Source organism: Pelobates fuscus, chromosome 5 (assembly GCF_036172605.1).
Source record: "Pelobates fuscus isolate aPelFus1 chromosome 5, aPelFus1.pri, whole genome shotgun sequence".
NCBI lineage: Eukaryota > Metazoa > Chordata > Amphibia > Anura > Pelobatidae > Pelobates > Pelobates fuscus.
The window spans coordinates 125,795,357-125,809,754 of NC_086321.1; the positions used below are offsets into that span (position 1 = coordinate 125,795,357).

At 46.3% G+C, this 14,398-nt stretch overlaps 1 protein-coding gene across 1 annotated transcript in view; it reads left to right on the top strand.

The window, feature by feature from the left end:
- ACAD10 (acyl-CoA dehydrogenase family member 10) overlaps positions 1–14,398 on the top strand; it is a 139,842-nt gene that overhangs the window by 7,897 nt on the left and 117,547 nt on the right. Inside the window, exon 2 of the mRNA XM_063454248.1 lies at positions 6,696–6,896. Within this exon, the coding sequence (XP_063310318.1) occupies positions 6,704–6,896 (193 nt within the window). The 5' untranslated portion in view covers positions 6,696–6,703. The remainder of the gene's footprint in view (positions 1–6,695; positions 6,897–14,398) is intronic.

Sequence of the window (14,398 nt, forward strand, 5' to 3'; positions counted from 1 at the left end):
ACAGTAACAATGAAAACAATAACAGGCATTGTCAATTATTAGCCATAAGCCCCCTTAGTTTATCTTCTGTGTCCTATTTTCTCAGATCACCTTAGGAGGTGTGTTTAAGCATATAGCGACCCGTCCCCCTCCCTCTGGGGTCCCCCTTCCCTCCCATGCCTACAAGTCGGCTCCCCTACCTGTCTCCTAGGATTCAATCAGATATGAGTACCTTTCGGCTCCTGTTCAGCCGCCCTGTAGTTGAGCTCACGGGCAGCTAACCTCCTATCTCCCCCACCCCCTCCCATTACTATTTTACAGCCCTTCATCTTGTGTCCTACTTAGAGATCGTACCCGATTGCCCTGTCCCTTTACCCTTTGTATTACTTGGGGCCCGGTTCTATCCGCATGCGGGCGCCAGAGGCCCGAGCGTGGTCCTACCTAGGTCATCACAAGGCCTTTATGAGGGGGGGGGGGGCGGTTGCCCGTCCCGGTCGTTTCCCCCCCCCCCCAGCATCCCTGGGAGTTGGCACCTGGTTGCCTGACCCTCCCACCCCCCTCCCACCGCCCCCCCCGTTTTGGCACTCAGTGGGCAGTTAGCGATTTGAAAACAGGGTTTCATATGAGCATTAGGAGTCTCTCAGGCCTATCGGCCAGTTAAGTATGGTACTTGCGGTTTGTAGTACGGGTCGTGGTGCCCATTGCAAATTGTCCTTGCGTTATAGTCCCTGAGCCTCCAATATGCATGTGCAGGGCATGTTCCTGTGTGTGGATGATGCGTTCTTATGTGGCAGATTGCCCCAAGTTTGTGTAGGCTGTGCAGAAGCTCTCCGCAGGCTGTACAAATCCATTGGCGGGGAGGGATTGAGTTCGGCAAGGTGGAGTGAGTCCCCAGTAGAAGAGGCCGCGTCGAGTCAGGTCCTGGTTATGGCTGGCTTTACCTCCTCTCAGAGGCCTCGTGGGCCGGTCGCTTGTTGCCGAGTGATCCTTGGGAGCTGGTTACTTGCTGTTTGTGGCCTTGGGCCCTGAGTGGGTGTATAGAGGACTAGAGGGTCCGGCCATTGTAGAGGGGCTGGTGTGATCTGGAGTTCTCTCCCTAGTTCCTCTATGTCGGCAAAGTCCTTTATCATATATGGGCCTCGTGGCGTGTGAACCTGCAGTCCGTTTGGGAAACACCAGCAGTACTTGATTCTATTAGCTTGCAGTTGTCTGGTGAATGGACGTAGAGCTCTGCGATAGGCAAGGGTGGTAGGGGAGAGGTCTGGGTATAGTTGGACCTCTGTGTTGCCCAGTAGTACTCTGTCGGTCTCCCTGGCTTTGCGCAAGATTTCTTCCTTCAGGTGGTAGTCCGTGAGGCAGCATATGGCATCCCTGGGCAGGCTCCCTGGGGGGCCTTTAGGTCTGAGTGCCCGATGTTCTCTCACCATGTTGATGGGTTCCTGCGGGGCGCGGCCCAGTATATTGTTAAAGAGTCCCATAAGGGTTGCCTGTATTGGGGCGGCTTCGTCGGTATCCTCAGGGATCCCTCGGACCCTAATGTTCTGCCTCCTACCTCTGTTATCGAGGTAATAAAGGTGATGTGCCATCTGTTGAAGTCGCTGGGTGGTGAGCTGAAGGGTCCCTGTGTTGGCAGACTGCGCCGCCTGTATATGGTCGCAGTCCGCCTCAAGCTGGGAGACCCTTTGATGTAGGCCGCAGAATTCCTCCCGCATGGCCTGTAGTTCCACAGTGATGGATGTCCGGAGGCTGTTGTTTGCTTCCGCCAGGTCTGCCTTGGTAGGTAGATTGCGGAGAATGCGGAGCCATTCCGGGTTCGGCTCTGAGGGGTATGGTAGTGGCGTCCCTGCTTGTGCCTCCTCTCCACTCAAGAGGGGCGGTGAGAGGGCCTCTCCTGTGACCAACGAGTCAGTTGAGGCCTGTGTTTCCCCGTCTGCTTGGGCTGTCAGGAATCGCCGCATGGAGGGGTTCGATGTTCCCCTCGGGGTGTCTGCGGGCTTCGAAGCTTGCGTTGCCTTCTGTGATTTGCCCATTTTCGGGGCAATTAGGTGCTACTGGCGAGGGTTTGCTGTGAGCCTTGCGGGGAGCTCCGGGTTCACGCCGCCATCTTCCTCGGCTTCCAAGCCACGCCCCCCAATTGTTCTAATTTATAATCTGTCCTGGAATAAGATATAAAATGTAATAAAAATAGATAAAAGTGCGACAAAATGCAATCTGCATAATGTAAATATTTAATGTTTTAATCCAAATTCAAATAATAACCTGTTCAGGTGTCCGGCACATTGTCAAAATTTCTAGGAATGATATAAGTGGGATGTGTAGTGATGGACTCTGGAGAATAGTTTAATTCTCCCAAACTTTGTCAAGTTTATACAAGTAAAAGTATTTAATGCATTATGAACATACATTATATACATTATGTCCATAAAATGGGTGATAACCCAAAGTGATATCATCTGTTTCCATGGTTACATTTGGATATTTAAAAGCATGGAACAAGCATCTAAAAGTAAGGACACAGGATACACTGTTGCAGGTAAATGTTTTACAAACATGTTAATTGTTATGACAGCGCAGTCTAATACAAATAATAAAATATACAGTTGTGCTCAAAAGTTTGCATACCCTGGCAGAAATTGTGAAATTTTGGCATTGGTTTTGAAAATATGACTGATCATGCAAAAACATGTCTTTTATTTAAGGCTAGTGATCATATGAAGCCATTTATTATAGCATAGTTGTCTGGCTCCTTTTTAAATCATAATGATAACATAAATCACCCAAATTGCCCTGATCAAAAGTTTACATACCGTTGATTGTTTGGCCTTGTTACAAGCACACAAGGTAACACACACAGGTTAGAATGGCAATTAAAGGTTAATTTCCCACACCTGTGGCTTTTTAAATTGCAATTAGTGTCTGTGTATAAATAGTTAATGCGTTTGTTAGCTTTCACGTAGATGCACTGAGCAGGCTAGATACTGAGCCATGGGGAGCATAAAAAACTGTCAAAAGACCTGCATAACAAGGTAATGGAACTTTATAAAGATGGAAAAGGATATAAAAAGATATCCAAAGCTTTGAAAATGCCAGTCAGTACTGTTCTATCGCTTATTAAGAAGTGAAAAATTCCAGGATCTCTTGATACCAAGCCAAGGCCAGGTAGAACAAGAAAGATTTCAGCCATAACTGCCAGAATAATTGTTCAGGATACAAAGAAAAACCCACAGGTAACGTCAGGAGAAATGCAGGCTGTTCTGGAAAAAGAAAGTGGGGTTGTTTCAGGGAGCACAATACGATGATACATGAACAAAAATGAGCTGCATGGTTGAGTTGCCAGAAAGTTGCCTTTACTGCACCAATTTATATTTGGAGAAGGGTCAATAAGGCCTATAGTGAAAATAATACCATCCCCAGTGTGAACCAGGATGGTGGCTCGCTGTTGTTTTGTTGGTGTGTGAGCTCTAAAGGCTAGACAAATGCAGCATGTTATCAGAAAATACTGGCAGACAATTTGCATTTTTATGCACGGAGGCTGCACATGGGACACCCTTGGACTTTTCTGCATGACAGCAGAAAAAGGTGAGGGTTCTGGAGTGGCCATCACAGTCTCTTGACCTTAATATCATTGAGCCACTCTAAGTAGACCTCAAACGTGTGGTTCATGTTAGACGACCAAAGACTTTGCATGACCCGGAGGCATTTTTCCAAGACTTATGGGCAGCTATGACACTTGCAAGAATTAGGGGCCTCATAGACAACTTGTCAGGATATGCTGGAACTTGAACACACAGACAGAATCACCAAAAGAGAATCCGTATACCGGTCCTTAGAATGGCCGGGTTAACGAACAAGCGAAATCAGTAACAAGCCGAGGTCAAAAGGAGTAAAGAAGACAGGAATATCATATAAACAAGCCGACATCAAAGGAGTACAGAAGACAGGATAAATGTAAGACAAGAGCCAGAATATATCATCAGAAAATCACAAAAGGAACATGCTATTTGGCTACCAAAAACCACAACAGGGCAACAAGGAATGGGAGAGGCAAGTATAAAGGCATCACTTAATTTTGATTGGTCCAATTCTACTCGGAATTGACCACTATTCGAGGAAGGTACTTGACCTTCCTAATCTGACCTCTGATGTCATTTATGTGCGCCATGTGCAGCGTCTGACGCAATGCCGGAAGGGATCGCGCCACCCAGAGCTGAGCAGACAGGTAAGCCAGCAGAATGCCTGATGCAACTATTACAAAGGACTGCACACTTTAATTGATGCTAAAGTAGGCAATACACAAGATTAAAGCGGCACTGTCATGGCCGAATCCATTTTTTTTTTTTAATTTTTTTTTTAAATCCCCCTCCCGATTCCACTAGATCTAATTGTCCCCCTAGTCAGCCCCAAATGCCCCCAAACCCTCCATATTACCTATTTTTTTTTACTTTATTTTGTGCCCTGTCCTAGGTCCTGGGTGCCACCATCTTTGTGTGGGTAATTTAAGTCCCTTTTGCACTCGTCATCTGCCAACACAAGATAGCGCTGTGAAATTCCTGCGTATGCCCAGTTAAACACTTGGGCATTCATTACGGGAATTTCGTCTATTTATTTATTCGCCAGAAAGACGAAGGAATGAATAGAAATTTCAGCCGAATAAACAAACACGGAAAATCGGTGTTTGTTTGTTCGTTCAGTTTATTACAAGGAGGGAGCTACCGGCACGCAGCTCCCTCCTTGTAAAATGTAAAAATAAAAGCGTCAGGGAGCAGTGCACTCCTCCAGTTCCTAAGTCCCCCCCCCCCCCCATGTCCTCCCTCTCTCTATGGGGGTCAATATGACCCCCATATTAGCATAAGGGAGATTCAAATCTCCTGAATGCCCTTACTCGCTATGCCGCGAGTAGGGGCATGTCTACTAAAAAGTGAACAGCCTGTGGCTGCTCACTGTTGTAAAAAAAAACACATAATGTCCCAAATGCAAATAAACGGTGGACAGGTAAGTCTCTACATTTACCTGTCACAGCACTCGGATTGGTTGGCTTGGAATCCAACCAATAATAGCGCTCTGATTCATTTTACACAGCGTGGGAAAGTTCTTTGGAATTTTCCCATGCTGTGTTATTTGACTCATAGCCCTCTAATTGGTTGCTTCCATTTACTTCGTATTAGTAAAGTTGGCTGAAAGACCAATTTTGGTCATTCAGGCTCTTGGTAGATAGCTCCTTAATTCCCAGCGGTATCAGGAAGCTATCTACTAAGCGGCTGCAAGATGCAGCCGCAGCACAGATCGGATTGGAATTTCATTCAGCCGACCTAAAAGTACCGAATGTCGTCCTAACATGAATGAACAAACTGTTCTCATTATGTTAGGACGAAATTCGGTAGTTTCGCCGGCGTCCTGTCTAACTCACAGGACGTTCAGGAATACTGACAGGAAGCATTGCGAGATCATGGAGCAAAGGTGAGAATTGTGGGAAATTGCTCTGACCACAGGAAATGGAGCATACTTTGCTCCTCTGCTGGTCAGGCGTAGGAAAAATACATTGTCTAATGTTTTAAAGAAAACTAGATCAGATAGGAAGAAACAGAGAACAGATCCTGAGAGAGTGAGAGAAGAGGAAGCGATTAAAGAAATGTAAGTTCGGCATGACACTGCTGCTTTAAGAACTAAGGGTATGCAGACTTTTGAACAGGGGTCATTTCATTTTTTTCTTTGTTGACATATTTTGTTTTATGATTGGGCCATTCTGTTATAATCTACAGCTGAATATGAATCCCATAAGAAATAAAATAAATGTGTTTTGCCTGCTTACTCATGTTTTCTTTAAAAATAGTACATATATTACCAATTCTCAAAGTGTATGCAGACTTTTGAGCACAACTGTATAACCAATGCTAGTGCAATGATTAAATGCACATGATCCAGAAATAAACCTATAACATAAGACATCAAAAGGCGGGATCTTTCTATTTTAGTATGTTTTAAATCAAAAAATCTTGCAACCCCTAGTGCATAGCTAAATTGCCTTATTGTAGTGGTAAACCTGTGAGGAATTGCCCTGCACATAACTGGAGGAATCTTCAAGCTTTTCATCTCCCATCTGAAATTATCTGTCGGTGACCCATCTGCCCCTACCTGCCATAGTAGCACATAGGGTCTAAGGCCATGTAATGAGTGATGGGAGTAAGAGAATCCTTTCTCAGGTGGTCATTGTATTACTCCCCCAGCAGGCGGTGCTCATGCTTGCTAGGGGTGCATGGGTACGCACTGACACCATTGTGCTGGCAGTGAAGCCAGCATTTCAGCGTCAGCATGACGGATGGCTCTGCTTGGGGACATGTGCCCATGCCTGGTTAATCACAGCAGGTAGGAGGCAGCAATGCAGGGTCCATGTTACTGAAACATCCACAGACCTTGAGAATGGAAGCACTGGAGAAGAGCTGCAGGTAATTAAAGATCTAACAGCTTACAAAGCATAAATATATAGAATTTATCATTTTTGATAAATCATATATTTATTGTCTTGGGAGCTGTAACTGTTAGAGTAAACCTGTTATGACACTAGTATGTAACAGTACTGGGTAAGTAGTTCTCTGCTCTACTGGTCAGGAAGAACATTAGATCTCCATGCTGTCTCATGCATCCTTCCCAAATCATAATATAATGGTAGATCTATCTTTCTTCCCCTGTGTTTCTTTGTTGTTGTTTTTTTTACATAGGTGGCATAATGTTGATCAACAGAGTTCTAGTTTCATCGTACTACAGCCCGACAAAGGCTCCTGTGATATGGAGACATACCGGTATATTGTTTCATCGGCAGAGTTCAATAAGATGGAGCCATGCTGTAACCAGTGCATATAAAGCAGTTATTTTTGATATGGGCGGAGTCCTTCTCCCTTCACCTTTTAAAATGTCAGAAGGTAAGTTTTGATGTTAATCTTAATCACCCACCTATATAATGTCCTTTCTTTGTTCCCAGACACACTCCGCATTATAAAAAAAAAAAAACCACTCATACTTCATCTCTACCACCAGGGCCGCCACCAGAAATTTTGGGGCCCCTAACTCAGCTCAGGGTCTGGGCCCCCTGGGGCCCGCCTCCAAATACCGCTCACTGGGTCCACACACAGACACAAACGCACACACTGATACATACTAACAGACACACATACTGAAACAGACATACACGCATACAGGCATACATACTGACACACACATACTGAGACATACACACAGGCATACATAGTGACAGACAGACACACATACATACAGACACCGACATACATACATACACACACACACACACATTCATACATACAGACACTGACATCCATACACACATACATTCATAATGGCATACAGACATACAGACTGACATACATGCATATATACAGACATACATGCATACAGACATCCATACACACATACACACAGACCTACGTTCATAATAATATGCAGACATACATTCATACTGACATACAGACATACATATATACATATATAATGACATACAGACATACATATACACATACATAGACATACATACAGACATACATGCATACAGACATACATGTATGCATACAGATATACACAAACATACATAGACAGACATACATACGTAGACATACATGCATGCAGTCAGACAGACATAGACATACACACAGACATACACACAGACATGCATCCAGACATACATACATACATACATACAGACAGACATACATACATAGACATACATACATACACACATAGACATACGGACAGACATACATGCATGCAGACAGACATACATACACAGACAGACATACATACACATACATGCATCCAGAGACACAGACATGCATGCATACAGACAGACATACACGCATACAGACATACAGACAGACATGCATGCATCCAGACAGACATACATACATAGACATACATGCATACAGACATGCAGACAGACATACATACACATACATGCATCCAGACACACAGACATACACGCATACAGACAGACATAGACATACAGACAGACATGCATGCATCCAGACAGACATACATACATAGACATACATGCATACAGACATACACATACAGACAGACAGACATACATGCATACAGACAGACATACATTCAGACAGACATACATACATACACAGACATGCATACAGACACACATGCATACATACAGACATACACATACATGCATACAGACACACAGACATGCATACAGACACACAGACATACACATACATGCATACAGACACAGACATGCATACAGACAGACATACACAAACATGCATACAGACACACAGACAGACAGACATACACATACATGCATACAGACAGACAGACAGACAGACACACATACACATACATGCATACAGACACACAGACATACATACAGACACACACACACACACATACATGCAGACAGACACAGACAGACAGACAGACATACACATACATGCATACAGACAGACACAGACATACATACATGCACACACACAGCTCATTTTCCAGCCACCCTCCTGTCTCTTACCTTTTCTTTGCAGGAGGGTGGCTGGGGATGATGGGAGTCGGCGCTGCTCCCTCTTCATTGCTGGGCTCTCCCTCTTTACGGCTGGGCGGACGGCTGGGCGGGCGGGCGCGCGCGCTCCTCCCGCGCGGAGTGAGCTGGGAGGAAGTGAGCACTTCCTCCCAGCAGCACTTGCGGCTGCTTTTTTTTTTTTTTTTTTTTTTTTTAAAGGGGCCCGGTCGCGCTATACAACGGCCATAGCGCTGACCGGGCCCCTGAAGAAGGGGGGTCATCGGGTGGCCCTAAGTGTGTGGGCCACCCGATGGGCCCCACACGTGGGGCCCGGGCGGCCGGGCCCCCCAGGGCAGCCGGGCCCATGACAACTGTTATGGTTGTCATGCCCTGATGGCGGCCCTGTCTACCACTATCAGGCTTATTCACTAAGGAATAACAAGGGAAACTGTTGAAAGTGAATTTCAACTTTAAGGCCACAGTAGCCGAACTGGATGCATAGTTGACTTATAGAATGTTTCTGATTTGGCTATTTTTACCTTCAATTTGAAATTCTCTTTAAAGGGACACTATAGTCACCAGTCCAACTACAGCTTATTGAATTTGTTCTGGTGAGTAGAATCATTACCTCCAGGCTTTTTGCTGTAAACACTGTCTTTTCAGAGAAAATGCAGTGTTAACATTACAGCCTAGTGATAACTTCACTGGCCACTCCTCAGATGGCTGTTAGAGATCCTTCCTGGGTCTTGGCTGCCTAAAATGCATCCAAACATTCAGTGTCTCCTCCGTCTGCATGCAGACACTGAACTTCCCTTATAGAGATTAATTGATTCAATTAATCTCTGAGGAGATGCTGATTGGCCAGGGCTGTGTTTGAATTGTGCTGGCTCTGCCCCTGATCTGCCTCCTTGTCAGTCTCAACCAATCCTATGGAGAAGCATTGTGGTTGGATCAGGCCACCACTTCTGATGATGTCAGCAGACAGCTTGTTTTTCTGAGGCAAACAGCATGCAGAGGTACAGCTTGAATACAAGTAAGATTTTGCTATATTTATGAAGGCATGAGGGGCCCAGGGGTGCCAGATATTGGTTTTAACACTATAGGGTCAGGAATACATGTTTGTGTTCCTGATCCTATAGTGTTCCTTTAAGAAAAAAGGAAACAAAATCTTAAACTGCAGACCACTACTGTGTGTTATATCATTCTCTGGAATGACACCTTAAAGCTTTTTAGGGGCAGAATGTGTAAGTATTTTATTGTATAAGACTTGTATACAAATAATAATGGTTGTTTTAAACACCTTACTTTTGAGAATATTTGTCATCAGCCCCATGAGCTAAAACTGGACACATTTTGATACTGCGTAGATATATAAGAACTATTTTTTTAAAAAATCATTTAAAATGTATTATTTGGGGGTCCCATGTTTAGTGCTGACAAGTCAAGCCCATGCAGTCTTGCTGCTAAATTCTCTGTCATTTATTAGTTAAATCGCTTTGTTTATGCAGCCATAGTCACACCTCTCTTTAAGTGAGCTACACAGCCTTCCTAAACACTCTGTAAAGAGTCCTCTAATGATTACACTTAATTTATTGCAAATTCTGTATAATTTAGATATTTTTATGTCCTGCTTGCTCTGTTAAAGCGGCACTGTCATGCCGAATTCAGTTTTTTTTTTTAACCCCCCCTCCCGCCTCAACTACATCCAATCGACCCCTTAGTCACCCCCAAATGCCCCTTTGCCCCCCACATTACCTATTTTTTATTCTTTATTTTCTGCCCCGATCTATATTCAGGGCGCCGCCATCTTTGTGTGGTGAAGTCCCTGTGGGACACGTCATCTGCCCACACTAGATAGCCCTGAGATTCCCGCACATGCCCAGTGAAACATCTGGACATGCGAACGGGAATTTCACCCATTCATTCATTCATCAGACAGACGAATGAATGAATAGAAAAAATCAGACGAACAAACTAACACTGTGTATCAGTGTTCGTTTGTTTGTTCGGTTTATTACAAGGAGGGAGCTACCGGCGTGCAGCTCCCTCCTTGCAATATGTAAAGACAGAAGCGGCAGGGAGCAGTGCTCCCCACCACTTCATAAGCCCCCCAGGTCCCCTCATCACTCTATGGGGGTCAATATGACCCCCATAATAGCACAAGGGAGATTAAAATCTCCCCAATGCCCCTACTCGCTATATCGCGAGTAGGGGCATGTCCACTAAACAGTGAGCAGCCTGTGGCTGCTCACTGTAAAAAAAAAAAAAAAAAAGGGTAATAAGGGGGGGACGGGGGACCTACTGTCCTCCCCCGCCGGCCCCCACCCCTGGACGGCGGGTGGGGGCCATAATGGGAATGAGGGGGGACCTACTGTCCTCCCCTCAGGCCCCCACCCCTGGGCGGCGGGTGGGGGCCATAACAGTAATAAGGTGGGGGGGGACCTACTGTCCTCCACCCCCCGGCCCCCACCCCTGGGCGGCGGGTGGGGGCCATAATAGTAATAGGGGGGGGGGACCTACTGTCCTCCCCCCCCCGGCTCCCACCCCTGGGCGGCGGGTGGGGGCCATAATAGTAATAAGGGGGGGGGACCTACTGTCCTCCACCCCCCGGCCCCCACCCCTGGGCGGCGGGTGGGGGCCATAATAGTAATAGGGGGGGACCTACTGTCCTACCCCCCGGCCCCCACCCCTGGGCGGCGGGTGGGGGCCATAATAGTAATAAGGGGGGGACCTACTGTCCTCCAGCCCCCGGCCCTCACCCCTGGGCGGCGGGTGGGGGCCCTAATGGTAAAAGGGGGGGGGACCTACTGTCCTCCCCCCCGGCCCCCACCCCTGGGCGGCGGGTGGGGGCCATAACGAACAGCAAAACAAAACAACTACGTTGTTGAGTGTTAAATATCGATTACTTAACTTCAATTAGTCTGTAGCCTCCCACGATCGTTATCCACCACAAAACGATCATATATATGTATAGAACCACAAGCAGAAGTGGGATACGGCTGTACAGTCTATATAGGGAACATACAAGGAAAAAAAAAACAATAGTGTGATACAGTATATACAGTGAAAATGTGCGCTTAAATGGATGCACTCACGAGATAGTAAAGGTAAAACAGCATTCAAGGTGCCTCCCCAGGAAATATGGGGGGATGCTGGTATCCTTCGGTAGTGTCTAGCAGCCAAATGGGACACAGGACTCCAGGTGAGTAATGGTAGAAAATATTTGTAGTTTTATTTTCTTTAAAAGGTGATACAACACCAAGCAGATAAAATATAAAAGTGCAGCAGTAGGAGTACTGTCCTCCCCCGCCGGCCCCCACCCCTGGACGGCGGGTGGGGGCCATAATGGGAATGAGGACGGCGGGTGGGGGCACTAAGTAAATTCCCCCCCCCCATCAAGGTGACTAGGGGTGCCCAAGCCCCTAGTCACCCACCCCCCCCAATAAAAAATGCCCCTACCTACCCCCCTCACCCTAAAAAATAGTGAGGGGGGAATAAAATTGCTAACCTGTAAAGTAAAATTAAACTTACCATTCGACGTCTTCTTTTTTCTAAAATCTTCATTTTCAGCCCCAAAAAAGGGCAAATAAAAAACCATCATAGCCGTCGAACTAAAAATAAAATAAAAAACCCGAGCGCAAAAAAAAAACCAGACGAAAAAGAAAAAACCCGAGCGCACAAAAAATAATCCATCTTCACCCATGGAGGGCTCCGCGCAGACTGAGCTCCGCAGGGCGGGGCAAGGCTTATAAAGCCTTGCCCCGCCCTGCAATTAGCCTAAGAACACTCTGATTGGTGGGTTTAAGCCAATCAGAGTGCTCTTTGTCATTTTACAAGCGTGGGAAAGTTCTTTGGAATTTTCCCACGCTTGTAAAATGACACAGAGCACTGTGATTGGATGGATTTCAAGCCATCCAATCACAGTGCTCTGTGTAATTTTACATGCGTGGGAAAATTCCAAAGAACTTTCCCACGCTTGTAAAATGACACAGAGCACTGTGATTGGATGGATTTCAAGCCATCCAATCACAGTGCTCTGTGTTATTTTACAAGCGTGTGAAAATTCCAAAGAACTTTCCCACGCTTGTAAAATGACACAGAGCACTGTGATTGGATGGATTTCAAGCCATCCAATCACAGTGCTCTGTGTTATTTTACAAGCGTGTGAAAATTCCAAAGAACTTTCCCACGCTTGTAAAATGACACAGAGCACTGTGATTGGATGGCTTGAAATCCATCCAATCACAGTGCTCTGTGTCATTTTACAAGCGTGAGAAAATTCCAAAGTACTTTCCCACGCTTGTAAAATGACAAAGAGCACTCTGATTGGCTTAAACCCACCAATCAGAGTGTTCTTAGGCTAATTGCAGGGCGGGGCAAGGCTTTATAAGCCTTGCCCCGCCCTGCGGAGCTCAGTCTGCGCGGAGCCCTCCATGGGTGAAGATGGATTATTTTTTTGTGCGCTCGGGTTTTTTCTTTTTCGTCTGTTTTTTTTTTTTGCGCTCGGGTTTTTTTATTTTATTTTTAGTTCGACGGCTATGATGGTTTTTTATTTGGCCTTTTTTGGGGCTGAAAAATGAAGATTTTAGAAAAAAGAAGACGTCGAATGGTAAGTTTAATTTTACTTTACAGGTTAGCAATTTTATTCCCCCCTCACTATTTTTTAGGGTGAGGGGGGTAGGTAGGGGCATTTTTTATTTGGGTCGGGAGTGGGTGACTAGGGGCTTGGGCACCCCTAGTCACCTTGATGGGGGGGGGGAATTTACTTAGTGCCCCCACCCGCCGCCCAGGGGTGGGGGCCGGGGGGGGGAGGACAGTAGGTCCCCCCCCTCTTATTACCATTATGGCCCCCACCCGCCGCCCAGGGGTGGGGGCCGGGGGGGGGAGGACAGTAGGTCCCCCCCCTCTTATTACCATTATGGTCCCCACCCGCCGGCCAGGGGTGGGGGCCGGGGGGGAGGACAGTAGGTCCCCCCCCCTCCCTACTACTATTATGGCCCCCACCCGCCGCCCAGGGGTGGGGGCCGGGGGGGAGGACAGTAGGTCCCCCCCCCCCCCTCATTATCTTTATGGCCCCCACCCACCGCTCAGGGGTGGGGGCCGGGGGGGGGGGACAATAGGTCTCCCTCCCTTATTTTACTTTACAGCCCCCACCCGTCGTTTAGGGGTGGGGGGCAATATTATTATTTTTTTTTTTACAGTGAGCAGCCACAGGCTGCTCACTGCTTACTAGACATGCCCCTACTCGCGGTATAGCGAGTAGGGGCATATTATTTACTATTACCAAGTCATTTTTACTTAGTGTTAGTAAATTTGGCTGAAAGACCAATTTAGGTCTTTCAGCCTTTTAGTAGATAGCTCCCTGATACCGTGGGAATTAGGGAGTTATCTACTAAGCGGCTGCAAGATGCAGCCACAGCAATGAATAGGATCGGAGTTTCATTCATTTGAATGAAATTCCGATCCGAACAAAGTACCGAATTGCATCCTAACACCAATGGAGAAACAGTGCTCATTCTGTTAGGATGCAATTCGGCAGTTTTGCCAGCGTTCTGTCTAAGTGACAGGACGTTCGGCAATACTGACAGGAAGCATTGTGGGAACTGGGAGGAAAGCTAGGGATCATGGGAAAATTGGTCTGACCAGCGGAAATGAAGCGCACTTTGCTCCTCCGCTGGTCAGAGCTGGTCAAGCGGAGGAATCCTCCATAAGACAGAGTCCCTACTTTGTCTTATGATTTTAAAGAAAACTAAAGAAGACAGGAAGAAAAGAATAACAGATCCCGAGAGAGGGGGAGAAGAGGAAGAGATTGAGGAAAGGTAAGTTCGGCATGACAGTGCCGCTTTAATAGCTTGTTAGATCTTGCATTAAAGTTCAATTTACAGAGCAGGAGATAAACATTTTTTT